We start from the raw sequence: 20,172 nt of genomic DNA, 5'->3' as shown, positions 1-20,172 counted from the left end.
TTCCCATATTCCCCCCTGCCCCAAAGCTCACACCTACATAGCTTCTCCTCATGTCAATATCATCCAAAAGAGTGATACATGTGTTACAACTGATAAACCTACATTGCCTCATCATAGTTACCCAAAGTCCATGGTTTATGTCACTGTTCACTCTTGGTGTTGTACACACTATGAGTTTAGACAAATCCTATAATGATGTGTATCCATCGTTATGGCATCATACACAGTATGTTCTAAAAACCCTCTGCGTCCCACCTATTCACCCCTCCTACGACCTCAAACTATAGCAACCACTGATCTAAAAAGATCTGTTTTCACAGTTTGTCCTTCAGAGAATACCACGTAGAAGAAATTATACAGTGCCAGCTTTTACAACTGTCTTCTTTCACTTAGTAATATGCATTTAAGGTTCCCCAATGTCTTTTCATGGCATGATAGCTTATCTCTTTGTAGCACTGAAAATATTCCACTCTCTGGTTGTACCCACGGTTTACTGACCCATTCACCTATGGAAGGACATTTTTGTTAACTTCCAAGTTTGGGCAGTTATAAATTAAGATGCTATAAATGTTTGGTGTAGGTTTTTGTGGACATAAGTTTTCAACTCCTTTGGGTAAATACCAAGGGTATTGCTGGATTATATGGTAAGAATATGTTTAATTTTGTAAGAAACCTCCAGACTTACTTGCAGAGTGGCTCTAGCCGTTTGCATTCCCACAGCAATGAATGAGAGTTCTCGCTGTTTCCACATCTTCATCAGCATTAGGCACTATCAGCTTTCTGGATTTTGGTCATTCTAATAGGAGTGTAGTGGTATCTCGTTTTCATTTGCATTTGCCCTGATGACACATGTGTAACATCTTTCCATATGCTTATTTTCCATCTGTATATCTCATTCAATGACTGCTTTACTTTTCGACCAGGAACAGCAGAGCTGGATTGCAGTTTTTTACTTTCAACTAATGTGAGAGTGCTGTGTTTAGACTTCTGGTCTGTTTTTCCACCTTTTCCATTTGTCAATCTATTTATCCAACAAATACTTATTGAACCACTACAATATTTTAAGAATAAGCTAGATGTTGGGAATCCAGTTTTGAGAAGATTACTTTCCTCACCTTCATGCTTCTGCACTGGTGGGGATATGCATCTCTCCTGGTGGAGAGATGAATCACACCATAAGTAGGGAGAAAGCAAAGAGGGAAATTAGCCATCAGCCCGAAACAAGGATGTTACAGTGCTTCCTGTGTGGTTAGACATCTCTCTGACTATTCTTAGGCAGGGCGTGTTCTTTAATTCCTTTGTGCCTGACGTGGTAACGTCAGTGGACTTACAAACAAGTCTCAGAAGCAAGCACCATCGGAATCTCCTGGCAAGTTTATTTTTCAGTCCCACGAGGTGTTTTCACTATATTGCCCACATTTGAGAACTTACCTATTGAAAGAAGTAGCATTGGTTTATGATGTGAACAGGATCCCTATTTCAGAAATACTAAATCCAGGTAAAACATCTCTCCTGAATGCTTTGATGTGCTGAATTTTAAGAATTCGAGCCTAATCTAGAAGATTTTTTTTTCCATATCACTTTTAGAGCTTCTTTTACCTCCTTATTTCTCAAACTATAGATCAGAGGGTTTAACATGGGAATCACAACGCCATAAAATACGGAGGCCACCTTCAAATTCTCCTGGGAATTATGAGAATGAGGCTGTAAGTACATGTAAGAAAGGGTCCCATAGAAAACGGTGACTGCGGTCAGATGGGAGCCACACGTGGAGAAGGCTTTTCTCCTCCCTGCAGCAGAAGAGATCTTCAGGATGGCAGCCAGGATAAATACGTAGGAAAAGATGATGATTGACACAGTGAATGTCAAGTTAAACCCCACAAAGGCTGCTAGCAGCATGATGTTGAAGTAAATACTGGAGCACGAGAGGGCGAGAATTGGGGGTGCATCACAGAAAAAGTGGTTAATTTTATTGGATTTGCAAAAGTGCAGGGGGAGAATGAAACTTACATGTACAGAGGCATTTAGGAAACCTATGAGGTATGAGCCAATCAAGAGTTGAATGCAGACTCTCTGGGACATGACTGTTGGATAGCGGAGTGGATTACAGATGGCCGCATAGCGGTCCACCGCCATTGCAGCCAAGATATAACCGTCACTTGTTACAAAAGTACCATAGACAAGTAATTGCACCATGCATCCTATGAATGAGATGGATTTTTCTGTACTCATCAAATTCTGCAACACCTTGGGAGTGATAGCAGTAGCATAGCAGAGATCAACAAAAGCCAAGTTTTGGAGGAAAAAGTACATGGGGGTGTGAAGGGAAGCTTCAATCTTGATGAGCAGGATCATGCCAATGTTACCCACCAGGGTGACCACATAGATCCCCAGAAACACTATGAAGAGGACAAGCCAAGACTTGTGTTGACCAGCAAATCCCAGGAGAATGAATTCCGTCACTTTGGTGCCATTGTTTTGTTCCATGGGTGGCAAAGATGAAATATCAGCTGAAAAGTTGCAAAGGAAGAAGAATATAGAAAGCTAAGATCATTGCGATTTTTAAATTATTTTTGGAATTGAAAATAGTATAATGTGGTTTCGTAGTGGGTCCAGAATATTTTCTATGACATAATTGACTTGGTTTTAAAGGCAACCATGCAGGTGACCGAAGCTTGCTACCCAAGTTAGAGAACTTGATATACAGTGTGGGGAAACTGCCACGGATCAGAAGGTGTGTGTTCAGGGTGTGAACTGGCGTTTCATCAATACATCAATCAAGGAGCAAGTAAAATATTTTCATTTATTTTTGCCTACTTCTATTGATCATATAATTTTATGAAAAGACCACAATCTACCAAAGCACATGTCATTTCATCTGAAAATCTTGACGCATCCCTAAGGTTCCACATGATCTTCCTTCTAGTTTACTCCCTTATCCTCATCTTAGATTCTGTTTTCCCCTGTTAACGCACCAGGCATCATGGACTCCTCTTGTTCCTTGCTCTCCTCTACCTCTGGCCCTTCCAGCATGATCCTCCTGACTTAAATGCTCTCCGGTCCATTCTTTATTTCCATCAGCATTTCCATTGCTAACTCTTATTCTTCTGGTCTCAGTGTGAATGATACTTACTCTGGGTTTGTTTTGACCACCCAAATGAGCCATTTTTCTCCTGCCATAAGTCTGGTTCCTTTTGATTCATATGAGTTTGAATAATTATTTTAGAGATTGTTCTGTACATTTTTGCTTAATTTTTATTTCTTTGTGGATTGTAGGTTTCACGAATACAGCAGTTGGGGCAAGTGCCTACATCTGTAAATAGTGGCTAAAGGAATACATGAACAAAGGAATGAATGAAAGAATGGATAAATGAAAAGATTTATAAAATGCAGAAAACAACTACTTAAGTTAAATAAAGGTTTTTTTCCCTGTAATTAATGTACACTGCTTCCTTTTTTATTCTTGTTTTTTTTTTTTTTTTTTAATAGGGCCGCACCTCTGGCATGGAAGTTCTCAGGCTAGGGTTCCAATCAGAGCTATAGCTGCCAGCCTATGCTCCAGCCACAGCAACACCAGATCTGAGTCGTGTCTACGACCTAAACCACAGCAAGGCCGGATCCTTTAACCCATTAAGAGAGGCCAGGGATCGAACTCTCATCCTCCTGGATACTAGTTGGGTTCATTACCACTGAGCCACAATGGGAACTCCCACTGTTTTCTTTTAAGAAGCTGCATTTATTTATTTTTCCTTAATGTGCCTCTCTGATTCAAAGAGTTATGGCAAGTTAACTATAAGAACAGAAAACTAAAATACATAGCCAGGATTAAAAATAAGTTAAAACATTCATGCATTCTTTGGTTTATTTATTTAAAAATAACTACTCTGTGTCTACTCTGGGCAAAGTACAGAGTTGGAGCTGGCAAAGCATTGTTTGCTGCCTATGCATTTAAGATTGCTATTTCTTTTGGCTGTTAGCATTACATGATGTCTGTCACTATCCTTGGTAATTTTCTTTGCTGTAAGTATACTTTATATGATATTAATATAGCCACTTTTTCATCCTTTTGACTAATGTCTTCACAGTATATCTTTTCCTTTCTTTTACTTTAAACATACATTATGTCATTACATTTGAAATCAGTTTCTGGTACAGAGCATTTAATTGCATCATGTTTTCCTATCCACTCTGCCAAACTCTTTTTTAAAAAATCAATATCAAAGGGAAGAATCTTAGAATATTAAGAAAGATGACAGAGTATGGAAAGAACAAAAAATATGGATAAATGCAATAGACTTAACTTCTGTTAAGTTTTCAAAATTACGTTTGATGGTAGAAGCAAAAAGTTTGACCTTGTCTAATGTGGTTCTCAGTGGATGTAGAAGAAATATTTAAAACAATTATATTATGAATGGAGAGAGTAAGGAGATAAAGAGCGAAATAAACTTTCCATATTCACTCAAACTGATAAAATGTATCTGGAATATAAAAAACTCTCAGTCTTAACATTAAAAAAAGAAAAAAACAAAGTAGAAAATGGGTAATGACTGGAAAATTCACCAAAGAGCTACACAGATGGTGGGCAAGCATGTGAAAAGATGTCCAATATCATTGGGCATGAGGGAAATACAAAATGAGATATCATCACACATCCAACAGAATGACTAAAAAAAAAAAATGACAACACCAAAACCTTATGTCATAACGACTTCATTTGCAATAGCCCCAAACTGTAAACAACCAATGTGTCTTCCAATAGGTGATGGGTTAAAGAGACGGTGGAATGTCCATGCTGTGGAATATTGCTCAGGAATAATGAGGAACAGACTACTGAATGGATCTCAAGGGCATTATGCGGAGTGAAAGAGTCAGTCTGCAAAGGTCACATAGTGCCACATTTCCTTTTTTCTAACATTCTCACAATGACAAAATTACACAGATGGGGAACAGACTGCCAGGGCTCAGAGTGGTAGCAGGAGGGGAGTGTGTGACAATAAGGGGCAGCACGAGGGAGATCCGTGTGGAATCTGACCTCCGTGATAGAACAGGTCCATACACTGATTGTAGTGGTGGTGACATGGATCTACACATGTGACAAGATGACACAGAACTACACATACACACACTCACACACACCAATATAAAAGCCCTGGTTTGATGTCATAATCATGCGATACAATCTTTGAGGGAAAACTGGTTGAAGGATACACGGGACCTCTCAGTACTATCTTTGCAACTTTCTGTGAATGCATGTTTAGTTCAAAATAAAGCTTAACAAAAATGAAGAAGAAGAAAAAGTAAGCCTGTTAACATGTCAGGTAAGTAAACTTATGTGAACTACTCAGCAAAGGGCCAGGTATTGAATTAGTGCTCATTAAATAGCCATAATGACACATGCAAATACTACATTAAGGGCATAAATATTGATTGACTGATGTATTGATTGATTGAGTTATTCAATTACTTATTGTCCTTATCCAGGCAACACTCAGCCCAGCTGAATTCTCCCACACCATTTCCATAGTATCACCATGGAATGGTGTGGAAGTGATTCCTCCTGCCTGGCTCTGGGGCAGGTGGAACTGTGGTTCTGAGCCTTTCACTCTGCCACTTCCTGGACACACAGCAGTGACACATGGCTGATGTGTACTTACACGGGAGTTGTGTCCAGATTCTCTTTCTGCAACAGGTCGAGGCTGACTGCTCACCACGTCTCTCTGTGTGGTTCCTTCCAGTCAGAGAGTCTATAGCTGGGGCCCGAGGGATCAGTACTGGATACCTTGGGAATCTGAGGTTCTGGGCCTGAGATGGAATTGGAAAAAATAGCATTCAGTAGTCATTTTCTGCTGAAGGAGAGTTCAGATTTCCAGAGGGGACACATTTATTTTTATGTTACTGCCATTAGGGACTTCTTGCTTTCATTTTTGACAGTTGTTCTGCTTTTGACTAATTGTTTTTTTTTTTTTTTTTGATTAGAGTATAGTTGATTTACAGTGCTGTGTCAATTTCTGCTGCAGACAAATACCATATACCATTTATATGTGGAATCTAAAATATGGCACAAATGAACCTATCTACAAAACAGAAATAGAGAACAGACTTGTGGTCACCTAGGGGGAGTGGGGAGGGAGTGGGATGGACAGGAAGTTTGGGGTCAGTAGACACAAACTATTACATTTAGAATAGATAAGCAATGAGGTCCTACAGTAGAGCAAAGGGGATTATATCCAGTCTCTTGGCGTAGAACATGATAGAACAGAGTATGAGAAAAAGAATGTGTATATACGTATGGCTGGGTCCCCATGTTGACAAACTGCTTTTTATCTGCTTCCCCTCTCCCTCCTTGCTTCCTTGCCTCTCCTTCCTCCCTGCATTCTTCCTCCCTTTTTTCCTTTCTCCCTTCTTTTATCTTTTCTTCCTGCCTTCCTCCTTCCTGCCTCCGTGCCTTTTGGCAGGGGGAGGAGTGTGTGTGTGTGGATAATCACAAACCAACCAAATGGTTAAAAATTCAGATGGGTGGAAGTTCATAGAGTAAAAACCCAGTCTCCTTCAATCCCTTGATTCAATCTCTGGTTTCCCACCCTGAAGATCACCACTGTTAAAAGCTGCTGTCATTTCCCCAGATATAAACCTTGCACTGCATTTGTAAACATGTTAGTAAATATTCTTTTTTCTTCCACCACACAAGTGTTGGCATGTTATGCACATTGATCCTCAGGGCACATTCACTTAATATTTCTGGGTAATCAGTGTAGAAAGGGAAATCTCACTTTATTATTATACTTTATCGAATAGAGACATTCCTTAATTAGTTTAATCAGAAGCACCCTCCCCCCCATTGGTAGACAATTACAGTCTATTTATTTATTTATTGAGTTTATATTGGATTTACATATTAACATATGAGGAAGTGTCAAAAAATGGGATGGGAGAGTGTTTTGATTTGCTAAATTCTGATTTTTATAGATTTCTTGATAAGATCTTTCACTTTTTCTTGCTAAGTTTATTTTAAGTTTTTTCAGGGAGAAATCTATACTCTACAATAACTTGTTTTTAATAGTATTAATTTATGTACAGTAATTTTATTTAGCAACCTTGCTGAATTTCCATATTGTTTGTGAGAGTTGATTCTCTGGGTTTTCTTAAAAAGAATCATGTCATTTTAATTAATTAATTAATTAATTTATTGTCTTTTTGCCTTTTCTAGGGCTGCTCCTGAAGCACATGGAGATTCCCAGGCTAGGGGTCTAATTGGAGCTGTAGCCACCAGCCTAGGCCAGAGCCACAGCAACACGGGATCCGAGCTGCATCTGCGACCCACACCACAGCTCAGGGCAACTTCGATCCCTAACCCACTGAGCAAGGCCAGGGATTGAACCCGCAACCTCATGGTTCCTAGTCGGATTTGTTAACCACTGTGCCATGACGGGAACTCCAAGAATCATGTCATTTTAAAGTAAAGATACTTTATGGAGTTCCCTGGTGGTGCAGCAGTATATGGATCTGGCATTGTCACTGCTGTGGTGAAGGTTCAATCCCTGACCTGGGAAATTCCACATGCCACAGGGTGCAGCCAAAAAAAAAAAAATTTAAAATATCATCTTTGTTGGGGTATAATTTACATACAATAAACATACTCATTTGAAGGTACTTTTTTTGAATTGTGAGAAATGTTTATATCTATGCAGTTGTTATCAGGTTAAAAACAAAATTTTTCATCATCTAAAAATTTTCTTTGTTTTTTTCCCAGTCATAAATTCTTTCACAGGTAACCACTGATCTTATTTCAGATTTAGCCATGTTGTTGTATGCATTAATAATTCATTTACTTTCCTTCAGAAGCAAAGGAAAGTTTATTATTAGTGTTATTATTTTATTATTACTGTTTTTTTTAGGGGTGCACTTGCGGCAAATGCAATTTCCCAGAGTAGGGGCTGAATTGGAGCCGCAGCTGCCAGTCTACACCAGAGCCACAGCAATGCGGGATCTGAGCCAAGTCTGCAACCTACTCCACAGCTCATAGCAATGCTGGATCCTTAACCCATTGAGAAAGGCCAGAGATCAAACCTGCATCCTCATGGGTACTAGTCAGGTTTGTAACCTGCTGAGCCACGATGGGAACTTTCAAATGTTTTATTCTTGGATCAAGGAATGTAGAGGCATGAGCTTCCACTCTAGAGTCTATACTCTTCCTCGATAATTCCTTTATTTTTGTTGCTGTATTGTATTCCATTGAGTTAATATCTTAAAATTTATTTACATATTTAATTGGTCAATTAATAAACATTTTGATTGTTTCCATGTTTGGCTATTATCAATAGAGATGCTAAGAACATTTTTATACAAGTCTTTGTGTGAAAATATATTTTCACTTCTTGTGGATAAATAAGTAGGAGTGGAATTTATGGGTCATATAGCAAGTGTTTATTATTTCTTTCTTTCTGTTGGCTTTGGGTTTCATTTGGTTCTTTTCATAGTTCCTTAAGGTGTAATATTTGTTTATTGATTTGAGATATTTCTTCATTTTTAATGTTTGCTTCAATTTTTAAAGCTATGAATTTCCCTCTGAGCACAGCTTTCACAGCATCCCATAAGTTTTGCTACATTGTGCTTTTGTTTTCATTCATCAAAGTATTTTCTAATTTCCCCTGTGATTTCTTCTTTCTCCCATTGGTTGTTTAGGACTGTGTTGCTTTAGAGTTCCTGTTGTGGCTCTGTGGTAATGAACCCAGCTAGTACCATGAGGATGCAGGTTGGATCCCTGGCCTTGCTCAGTGGGTTAAGGATCTGGCATTGCCGTGAGCTGTGGTATAGGTCGCAGATGTGGCTCAGATCTGGCATTGATGTGGCTGTGGCTTAGGCCTGCAGCTATAGCTCCAATTCAACCCTAAGCTTGGGAACTTCCATATGCCATACATACTTGTGAGTTTTCTAATTTTCCTTCTGTTTTGATTTTTCTAGTTTCTTTTCATTGTGGTCTGAGATTATACTTTGCATGATTTGAGTCTTTCGAAATTCAGTGAACATGTGTTTTGTGACCCAACATATGGTTTATCTTGGAGAAATGTTCCATGTTTACATGTATTCTGTGTTTTTTGTTGGAGTGTTCTCTAGATTTCTGTTAGGTCTGGTATTGCTCATGGCCTCTATTTCCACAAGGATCTTCTGCACATAATTTCTATGTTTGAAGGTAGAGTGTCACAGTCCTCAGCTATTACTGTAAAACTGTCTACTTATCCTTTCAATTCTGTCAACTGTTCCTTCATTTATTTGGGGGCTCTTTTTTAGGTAGGCATATATTCATAATTGTTATATATTCTAGATGATTGGTCCTTTTAATAATATATAACCTTCTTCTTGGTATCTTGGAATAATTATTGACAGAGTCTATTCTGTGTAATATAAATTTGTCACCTCAGCCTTCTTTTGGTTACTATTTTTATGAGATTTTTTTTTCCATCCTTTCACTTTCAACCTGTACATCTTTGGCTTTAAAGCAAGTCTCTTGAATAGAACATATAGCTGGAGTATTAAAAAATTATTCTGCCAATCTATGTTTGGTTAAAGTAATTATTGATAATAAAGGACTTACTTCTGCCATTTTCCTGTTTTCTGTGTGTCATCTAACTTTTTAGTACTTAATTTCCTCTGTTAGTGTTTCTTTGTGTTTCTTTTCTTTTCTTTTTTTTTGGTTGTGTTCCATTTTAATTCTCTTCTCATTTTGCTTTTTCTATTTTTACAGTTATTTTCTAAGTGGTTACTCTGGGAATTACTATTAACATTTTTTTGGGTCTTTTTTTAGGGCCACACCTGTGGCATATAGAGGTTCCTGGGCTAGGGGTCAAATTGAAGGTGTAGCTGCTGGCCTACACCACAGCCACTGCAACACCAGATCTGAGCCATGTCTGTGACCTATATCACAGCTCACAGCAAGGCCAGATCGTTAACCTACTGGGTGAGGCCAGGGATTGAACCTGTGTCTTCATGGATACTAGTCAGATTCGTTTCCACTGAGCCTCTATGGGAACTCCTAACATTTTAAATTTGTATCAATCTAACTTGAATTAATACTAAATTAGCCTCATAGGTATATAAAATCTCTGCTCCTATACAGCTCTGCCTCCATTATGTTTTTATTGACACCTCTTTATATATTGTGTGCCTGTTAACATGTATTTATAATTATTTTGTTATGATTTGTCTTTTAAAGAATTCATCTTTTTTTTTTTTTTTTTTTTTTTTTTTTTTTAGGGACGCACCAGTAGCACATGGAGGTTTCCAGGCTAGGGGTTGAATTAAAGATGCAGCTGCAGCTGCCAGCCTACACCACAGCCATGGCAACACCAGATCTGAGCTGTGTCTGTGACCTACACTGCAGTCATGGCAATGCTGGATCCTTAACCTACTCAGTGGGGCCAGGGATCAAATCCTTGTCCTTATTGATACTAGCCAGGTTCATTACTGCTGAGCTATAGCAGGAACTCCTGATTTGTCTTTTAAACTATATAGGAAAAAAAAAAGGAGAAGTTATAAACTAAAAATACAGTAATAATGGCTTTTATATTTACCTACTTGGTTACCTTACCACTGTCTTATTTCATCATATGGCTTTGATTACTGTCATCTGTTGTCCTTCTGTATCAGCCTGAATGATCTCCTTTAGCATTTCTTGCAGGACAAGTCTACTTGTAACTAACTTCATTAGTTTATGTTTATCTTGGAAAATCTTTGTTTCTCCTTCATTTTTGAAAGAGAATTACGCTGAATATAATTTTTGATAATTTTTTCCTTTCAACACTTTAAATATGTCACCCCTATAGATTTATGGCCTATATGATTTCTAAAGATAAGTTGGCTGTTGATAGTTTTGAGAACACTTTTATGGGATGGGTCACTCCTCTCTTGCTGCTGTCAAGATTCTTTCTTGGTCCTTGGCCTCTGGCAGTTAGGTCATATATTGTCCAGGAATGAATCCCTTTTCACTTCTATTTGTACTTCATTGAGGCTTTTGGCTGTATAGATGAATGTTTTCATATTTGGGAAGTTTTCAGCCAATACACCTTAAAATGATTTTTCTGTCTCTTTCTGTACTTTCCTTCTGGGACCCCCATTATGTATATTTTGGTATGCTTGCTGGTGTTCTACTGACGTCTCAGGGCCTGGCTATTTTTCTTCATTCTTTTAATTTTTTTTTTAATCTTTAGACTAGATAATCTCAATCTAGCTGCAAGTTAACTGATTCTTTCTTCTATTTGCTCACATCTGCTGGTGATGCTCTCTAGTGAAATTTTCATTTCAGTTCCTTTACTTTTTAACTCTAGAATTTCTATTGTTTAAAAATAGTTTCTATTTTTAATTGATATTCTCCTTTTGGTGAAATATACTCTCCCAGTTTCCTTTAGTACTTTAGAAATTTTAAGAAGTGTTTTGAGACATATTCAAAATAGCTTAATTAAAGACTTATCTACTAATTCTAAAGTCTGTGCTTTTCAGGGACTATTTCTATTGATTGCTTTTTTTTTCCCCCTGCACCTGGGTCATATTTTATTCTTTCTTTGCATGACTCACAACCTTTCTTTTCTGTTGTTGAAAAATGAACTTTTTAAATGATATAACGTGGCATATCAGAAAATCAGATTATCCTTTTCCCCAGCATTCATTATTGTGATGTTGTTATTGCTGCTGCTGATAGCTTGAATAGTGACTTTTGTGAGTTAATTCTGTAAAGTGTATATTCCTTCTCATATGTAGCCACTGAAGTTTCTGCTCAGTTGGCTTAGCAGTTACCTAGTGATTTGAAAACGTCTGGAACCCACAAGTCAATTAGTCTTTGCTAAGGGTCTCTGAGTGTTTTGGGGTAAGATTTCAATGCTCAGTCAGGCAGATTACAGTAACACCTTAGCCTTCACTTCCTGCTTGAGTATAGCCTCAAGATTGGCCAAAGTGAATGCTTAGGGCTTTCTTAGTTCAATTTTGAATATACCCCTACTGTTGCTCTTTGTTTTCTATATTCTCAAGAGTATACTGGACATTTTCAACATCCTTATGGATATTTTGTTCATGAGGTTTTTTTTAAGCTTTTTGGTCTGCCTATTGTTTGCTTCAACTCTTACCTCCATCCATAAGCAGCTGTGATGTCAGACAATTAATTGACCTGTGACTGTTTTTGACAAATGACCTTAGAAAACAGGCTCTTTGGACTGAGTGAGCTTTGGACAAATATTGACAGCCTTGCAAACAGGACCTTCCAGAGAACCACTACATGGGCCAAGGGATGACAATTCTCTGCGAATGAGGCTTTGAAAGTGCTCCCAAACTGGTCTGTTCCAGCTGGCTGCCAGGCTACTGCTTTTCAACCTGATTGCCAACTTTTGGTTTTTAGGGTTTCTGTGGAGATGGGGAGGGGAAGGATGAGGACAGGGCACATTAAAGCACCCCAAAGCTTGGCATTCTTACTAAGACTCAATTGTGTTTTCTGAATAGATGCTCCCTGGATTTCTGCAAGTCTGTTTAACTTCCAGAGGCTAAAAAAGATGATTGTGATGTGCGTGTTTGTATGTGTGTGCATGTGTGCAGCACATCCCAGTGTTCCAGTTGCTTTTATGAAGGAATGAATTTTCAGAGGAACTTATTCTGAGATTTTCACTGTTACCGCTTTCCCATTTTAAAATGAACAGTTTTTTTTTTTTTGGTCCTTTTTTTAAGGCCACACCCATAGCACATGGAGGTTCCCAGGCTAGGGGTCGAATTGGAGCTGCAGCTGCCAGCCACAGCCACAGAAATGCCAGATCTGAGCTGTGTCTGAGACCTACACTACAGCTGATGGCAATGCCAGATCCTTCACCCACTGAGTGAGGCTGGGGATTTAACCTGCATCCTCATCCTAGTCAGATTTGTTTCCCCTGAGCCACGACGGGAACTCCAAAATGAACAGTTTTATTGTTGGGTTGTAAATGTTCTTTATATATTCTGAACAGAAAGTTTTTGTCATAATATATATATAAAATAGGTATATTATATGTATAATATTATATATATATATATATAATTTCCCCCCCAGTCTGTGTTATATCTTTTTACTTCCTGATGTTTTTAGAAAAGCAGAATTTTTAAATTTTAATAAAGTAAATACTTCAATTTTTAATTACATGGTTTGTATTCTGGTTTCCTATCTAAGAAATCTTCACTATTAAGGTCATGAGATTTGTCTTCTAGAAATTTTCTTTTAGAAATTTTTAGTTTTAGCATTTACAATTTGTATGTAATATGTATTAGGTATACACAACATTTTTCAAGTTAGTTTTTGTGTATAGTATAAGCTAAAAGTTGGGATTTATCTCCCTGGCTATTCAGTCCAGCACCACTTTAAAAAAAAAATTCAATCACTTCATCATAAAATTGGCTTGGTACTTTACCAAGCACCTATGGTCAACTAATCCATGACAAAGGAGGCAAGAACATAGAGTGGAAGAAGAGTCTCTTAAATAAGTGGTTCTGGGAAAAGTGGAAAGATACATGCAAAATAATTAAATTGGAACATTCTCTAACACAATGCACAAAACTAAACTCCAAATGGATTAAACACCTAAATATAAGGCCAGATACTATAAAGTTCCTAGAAGAAAACATAGGGAGAACACTCTCTGACCTAAATCACTGCAACATCTTATATGATCCACCTCCTAGAATAATGACCAAAAAACCCCCAAATAAACCCATGGGACCTAAAAGCTTTTGAACAGCAAAAGAAACCATTAAAAAAACAGTAAGATAACCCATGGAATGGGAGAAAATCTTTGCAAATGATGCAACAAAGACCTAATCTCCAAAATATGTAAACAACTCATACAACTCAACAATAAAAAACCAAACAACTCAACTGAAAAATGGGCAGAAGACCTAAATAGACATTTCTCTGAAGAAGACACATGAATAGCCAACAGGCTGATGGGAAAATGTTCAACATCACTAATTATTAGAGAAATGCAATTCAAAACTACAATGAGGTATCACCTCACACTGGTCAGATTGGCCATCATTAACAAGTCAATGAATAACAAATGCTGGAGAGGGTGTGGAGAAAAAGGAACCCTCCTTCACTGTTGGTGGGAGTGCAAATTGGCACAACCACCATGGAAATCAGTATGGAGATTCCTCAGAAAACTAAAAACAGAACTACCATATCATCCAGCAATCCCACTCCTGTGCACATATCCAGACAAAACTTTCATTCAAAAAGATAAATGCACACCAATGTTCATGGAAGCACTATTCACAGTAGCTAAGACATGGAAACAACCTAAATGTCCATCAACAGATGAGTGGATTAAGAGATGTGGTACATATATCCAATGGAAAACTACTTAGCCATAAAAAAGGGCAAAATAATGTCATTTGCAGCAACATGGATGGAACTAGAGATTCTCATACTAAGTGAAGTAAGTCAGAAAGAGAAAGACAAATACCATATGATATCACTTATATCTGAAATCTAATATACGGCATAGATGATCCTATGTCCAAAACAGAAACAGACTCATGGACATGGTGAGCAGATTTCCGGGTTGGAGGGAAGGGAGCAGTGGGTAGGGAGTGAGATGGGTGGGCATTTTGGGGTTGACAGATACAAACTGTAACATCTAGAATGGATGGGCAATGGGGTCCTGCTGTACAGTGAAGGGAACTGGGTGTGATTGGGTCACTCTGTTGTACAACAGAAATCGAAGAAATATTGTGAATCAACTATACTTTGTTTTTTAAATCTTCGCGTGGTTTTATTTTTTTAATTTTAATTTTAATTTTTTACCTTTTATTTTTTTCTACTGTACAGGATGTTGACCCAGTTACACATACATGTATACATTCTTTTTTCTCACATTACATGTTCCATCATAAGTGTCTAGACAGAGTTCCCAGTGCTACACAGCAGGATCTCATTGCTAATCCATTCCAAAGGCAGCAGTCTGCATCTGTTAACGCCAAGCTCCCAGTCCATCCCACTCCCTCCCCTTCCCCCTTGGCCACCACAATCATACTCCAGGTCCATGATTTTCTTTTCTGTGGAAAGGTTCCTTTGTGCCATACATTAGATTCCAGATATGTGATATCATATGATGTTTGTCTTTCTCTTTCTGACTTCACTCAGTATGAGAGTCTCTAGTTCCATCCGTGTTGCTGCAAATGGTATTATTTTGTTCTTTTTTATGGCTGAGTAGGTAATTAGAGATATGCAAACCAAAACTATCATGAGACACCACCTCACCACAGTCAGAATGGCCATCCTTTGTAACACATGAATAACAAATTCTGGGGGGAGTGTGGAGAAAAGGGAACCCTCCAGCACTGTTGGTGGGAATATAAGCTGGTACGACCACTGTGGAAAACAGTACGGAGGTACCTTAGAAAACTGCACAGAACTACCATATGACCCAGCAATCCCACTCTTGGGCATATATCTGGACAAAACTTTCCTTAAAAAAAAAACACATGCACTCGCATGTTCATTGCAGAATTATTCACAATAGCCAAAGAATAATTTTGATTAAGGCCATCTTTTCCTTATTCTTTTTTTTTTTTTTTTTTTTTTTTTTTTTTGGTCTTTTGCCTTTTCTAGGGCCGCTCCTGCGGCATATGGAGGTTCCCAGGCTAGGGGTCTAATCGGAGCTGTAGCCGCCGGCCTACACCAGAGCCACAGCAACGCGGGATCTGAGCCATGTCTGCAACCGATACCACAGCTCACGGCAACACCGGATCCTTAACCCACTGAGCAAGGCCAGGGATTGAACCTGCAACCTCATGGTTCCTAGTCGGATTCGTTAACCACTGAGCCACGACAGGAACTCCATCTTTTCCTTATTCTTGACTTTAAAAGGAACATCCTCAATGTTTTCCCATAAATATCCTTATTAATTTTTTCCTCAATTTCATCTGTCACGGATTGGAAGAGATGGGTTTACATTTACTGTTACTATTGTGTTTCTTTTGTTCATGTATTTCTGTTTTTTCCACTCTATGAATATTAAACATTATTATATACACATATTCTTCACGATTATTTTACCTTTCTGCACAGCCCAGTTCCTCTGAGAAAAGGCATTAATAAACATTAATATAAGGATGTTTGTATAAGGTGACATATCAGCACAGTAAAACAGAGGTGTATCCCTCTCGGATGATGTTTTAGAGTAGTAAGTTCTTCCTTCTTAGAAGAGGATCTGCTCATATGCTAGAGCAGAACAGTTTCTCTCTACATAAGGGAAATATGGGCAGGTCACCAGTAACTTGATATAATATCAGAGTTTCCTAATTTGGAGATTCCTGGAATGCACCCTGCTGCACGGGCTGGTGCCATCTGATTTCTCTTGGTATTATCTGGGTTATGATGGTTAACTTGTTGGGAAAGATGGTTAACTCTTATCCCATCAGCTCTCCAAATAACTTCTCCCTACGGTTTAACTGACTAGTAGGACTGGGAGGAGAAATGAAATATGTGATGTCAGTCATTTTGTTTATGCTGCCTGTGCACAGAATGACTGTGTGTTTGATCTTTCCTTCTTCTTTTTTTTTTGGCCCCACCCACAGCATGCAGAAGTTCCTGGGCCAGGGACTGAACCTCTGCCACAGTAGTGACAATGCTGGATCCTGAAACCACTAGGCCACGAGGGAACTCCCTCTCATTCTTTTAAAAATCCAAATGGCAAGGCAACAAGGGTTTGAGCCCTTAGTTGACTTCTAGAAATAAGACTAGACTCCTGCATTTTTCTTCATTCTTGGAATTTGAGAGGTATAATGGAACACTTCTGGATAAATGAGTCTACTTTATAGCACCAACTTTTTTATTGGATTTTATTTTCTTAAGTACATCTGCAAGGGGATTTATCTGGAGATTCAAGTTATAACTACCAGAGAGAAAAGTGGTATGTCTTCTTGACTCCAGTGTCAATTTCCTAATTGTTTATGGGATACATCAGAAAGGAGGGATATTGACGTCAAATGTCCCCAAATTTATGGAGATTCACTCGAAGGTCCTTTTCTCCTCCTCTTCTTTACTGCACGTTTTCTCCAAGGAGACGGCTCTTTCCAAAAATATTTTTTTACAATAATAAAGTAGCTTGGCTACTTTAATAAAAAATTACAGAGTTATAGTGACTCTTAGGAGAATGTTAAAATGATTTTATCCTAGTGATTCCTTATACTCTCACTAGTAGAGGTATTTATACAATATCAATTATACATTTTTCCTTAATTTTCTTTCCCTTTTTAATGTGGAGTATTTGAAGAGGGCTCCTCAAAAATGTACAAAAGAAATACCAAAATTCTTTCAATATTTTAAGATACACATGAGTTAGAAGCTCATTTAATCATTTGCGATGTTTTCATTATTTTTCAGGTGCTGCTGATACAACTAAGGAATGAGTGTATCTCATGAACGTTTGCTACATCTTCTGCTGTTGAGAAATAAGACAGAAATGTTGGTCTGCCTGTCAAACCATGTTGTGTTAGAAACCAAAGTTCGAACTAGAAACACTGCTTTCCAACCCCTTTCAGAGCTTCTCTCACATCTTGGTTTCTCAGGCTGTAGATGAGGGGGTTGAACATGGGGATCACAATCCCATAAAACACGGAAGCCAGTTTTTCTTGCTCTTGAGACTCTAGGGTGCGGTGGTGCAGATACATATAAGACAGAGTCCCATAGAAAAGGGTGACTGCTGTCAGGTGGGAGGCACACGTGGAGAAGGCTTTTTTCCTCCCTGCAGCAGAAGAGATCTTCAGGATGGCAGCCAGGATAAATATGTAGGAAAAGATGACGACCAACACAGTGCATGTCAAGTTAAACCCCACAAAGGCTGCTAGAAGCATGACGTTAAAATAAATACTGGAGCACGAGAGGGCAAGAATTGGGGGTGCATCACAGAAAAAGTGGTTAATTTTATTGGATTTGCAAAAGTTCAGGGGGAGAATGAAACTTACATGTACAGAGGCATTTAGGAAACCTATGAGGTATGAGCCAATCAAGAGTTGAATGCAGACTCTCTGGGACATGACTGTTGGATAGCGGAGTGGGTTACAGATGGCCACATAGCGGTCCACCGCCATTGCAGCCAAGATGTAGCAATCACTTGTTACAAAAGCACCATAAATTAGTAACTGCACCATGCATCCTATGAATGAGATGGATTGTTCTGTCCCCACAAAGTTTTGCAACATCTTGGGAGTGATAGCGGAGGTATAGCAGAGATCCACAAAAGCCAAGTTTTGGAGGAAAAAGTACATGGGGTGTGAAGGGAAGCTTCAATCTTGATGAGCAGGATCATGCCAATGTTACCCACCAGGGTGACCACATAGATCCCCAGAAACACTATGAAGAGGACAAGCCAAGACTTGTGTTGACCAGCAAATCCCAGGAGAATGAATTCATTCACTTCGGTGCCATTGTTTTGTTCCATGGTTGGCAAAGATGAAATATCAGCTGAAAAGTTGTAAAGGCAGAACACAGAACGCTAAGAGCTGGAGTTTCCATTGTGTCTCAGCAGGTTAAGAACCTGACTAATACCCATGAGGATATGGGTTCAATCCCCCGCCTTGCTGTGTGGGTTAAGGATCTGGCATTGCTGCAAGCTGCAGTGTTAGGTTGCAGATGCGGCTCAGAACTGGCTTTGCTGTCACTGTGGCATAGCTCGGCAGCTGCAGCTCTGATTGGACCCCTAGCCTGGGAACTTCTATATGCCACATGTGGCACTAAGGAAAAAAAAAAAAAAAAGAAAGCTAAGACCATTGTGATTTTCTAATTAATTTTCGATCTAAAAATGGTATAAAATGTGGTATTGTAGTGGACTCAAGATACTTTCTATGACATAATTAACTTGGATCTTAAAAGCAAACATGCAGGGGGCTGAAGCTTGCTGCCTAACTTAGAGAACTTGATAAACAGTGTGGGGAAATTGCCATGGACCAGCAGCTGTGTTCTCTTGTGCAAAATGATTGGCATTTCATAAATATATAGGTTAGGGAACATATAAAAACTCACTTTAAAATTACACTTTATACATTTCAATTAACACACCGTAATTTACATAAATGTAAATTGTTGTATATGAAAATCTTGACTTACCCACAGAGTTCTATTATCTTCCTATAATTTATCTCCATATTCTCATCCTATTCTTTTTGTCTCCTTATTAATTCTACTCTGGCCATCACAGACACATACCCAGGCAGAATCTTTTATTGTGTTTCTCAAGTGTCTATGGAAAGGAACATTTTGTTGTGGAATTTCCATTCTGCTGTAGACCAATATTTGCAAAATGCAATAAAAATTCTCAGCAAAGTTCTATTATACTTTGAAATGTTCAGTGTTACTTTCAGAGTTATCTCATCATAGAGTGGAAACAGAGAGTCCAAGGCTGATGCAGGTTATGACCACTGAGTAGATTCTATGTTCCGCTATTTTTTATTTTTTTTTTTTTTTTTTTTTTTTCATATATCACTGGAAACTTCTGCTACTAGCAATGCTAGGGTTTGCACACATTTAACAAGTTTTTCCAGATAACTTTCCTTAATGAGTGTGCCAGTGTACACTCCTACTAATTGTGTATGGAGTTCCCATGTCCTGACTTTCTAGTGAACATTGGTGTTTTCCTAATATTTTTTGGTCAGAAAAATAAGTGTAAAGTGATATCTAATTTTTATTTCTTTCTTTCCCTAACTAGAAATAAATCTGATCATTGTCTAATATTCTTAAAATTCTGATATTCTATTTTTTCTGTAAAAAATTGACTTCATTTTTTCTCAATGTTTCTATGAGTTAATTTAGGGTTGCTCTTTTAAAAAAATCTAGATTTGAATATTTGATATTGACTTGACAAGATTTTCTCACATTGTTTGTTATTTCATTAACTTTATGTTTGGTGTTCTTCAGACCAGTCCTTAAATTTGAAATAATATTCATCATTTTTTTGCTTATACTTATTTTTTTAGAGAAATTATAAGTTCATTCTTTTAGCTCGTACCCAGTTAAGTAGTGATAAATAATTATTTTCTTTTCAGGTGGTAATTTTTGAACATATCAACGAATATGTAAAAGTTATTTGTTACTCAATTTTATTTTCAGAAAAGACTAATGGATAAATGATAGAATGGTATGTGTTTGAGGAAATATTAATTTTAAACAAT

The 20,172-nt window shown here is 38.0% G+C and overlaps 1 protein-coding gene and 1 pseudogene across 1 annotated transcript; both read right to left on the bottom strand.

Moving 5' to 3' along the window:
• Window positions 1-1,536: 1,536 nt before the first annotated feature.
• LOC100625375 (putative olfactory receptor 5AK3) lies at window positions 1,537-2,504 on the bottom strand. The gene has a single exon (XM_021081451.1). The coding sequence runs from the start codon at window positions 2,485-2,487 to the stop codon at window positions 1,537-1,539; it is 951 nt and encodes a 316-aa protein (XP_020937110.1). The 5' UTR covers window positions 2,488-2,504.
• A 15,013-nt stretch (window positions 2,505-17,517) lies between these two features.
• Window positions 17,518-18,446, bottom strand: LOC110258279 (annotated as a pseudogene).
• Between the last annotated feature and the right edge of the window lie 1,726 nt (window positions 18,447-20,172).

The sequence above is a fragment of the Sus scrofa genome, unplaced genomic scaffold (genome assembly GCF_000003025.6).
Source record: "Sus scrofa isolate TJ Tabasco breed Duroc unplaced genomic scaffold, Sscrofa11.1 Contig1779, whole genome shotgun sequence".
Classification (NCBI taxonomy): Eukaryota; Metazoa; Chordata; class Mammalia; order Artiodactyla; family Suidae; genus Sus; species Sus scrofa.
Note: the sequence above shows the minus strand (reverse complement) of the source record. Positions and strands in the feature narration are given on the sequence as shown.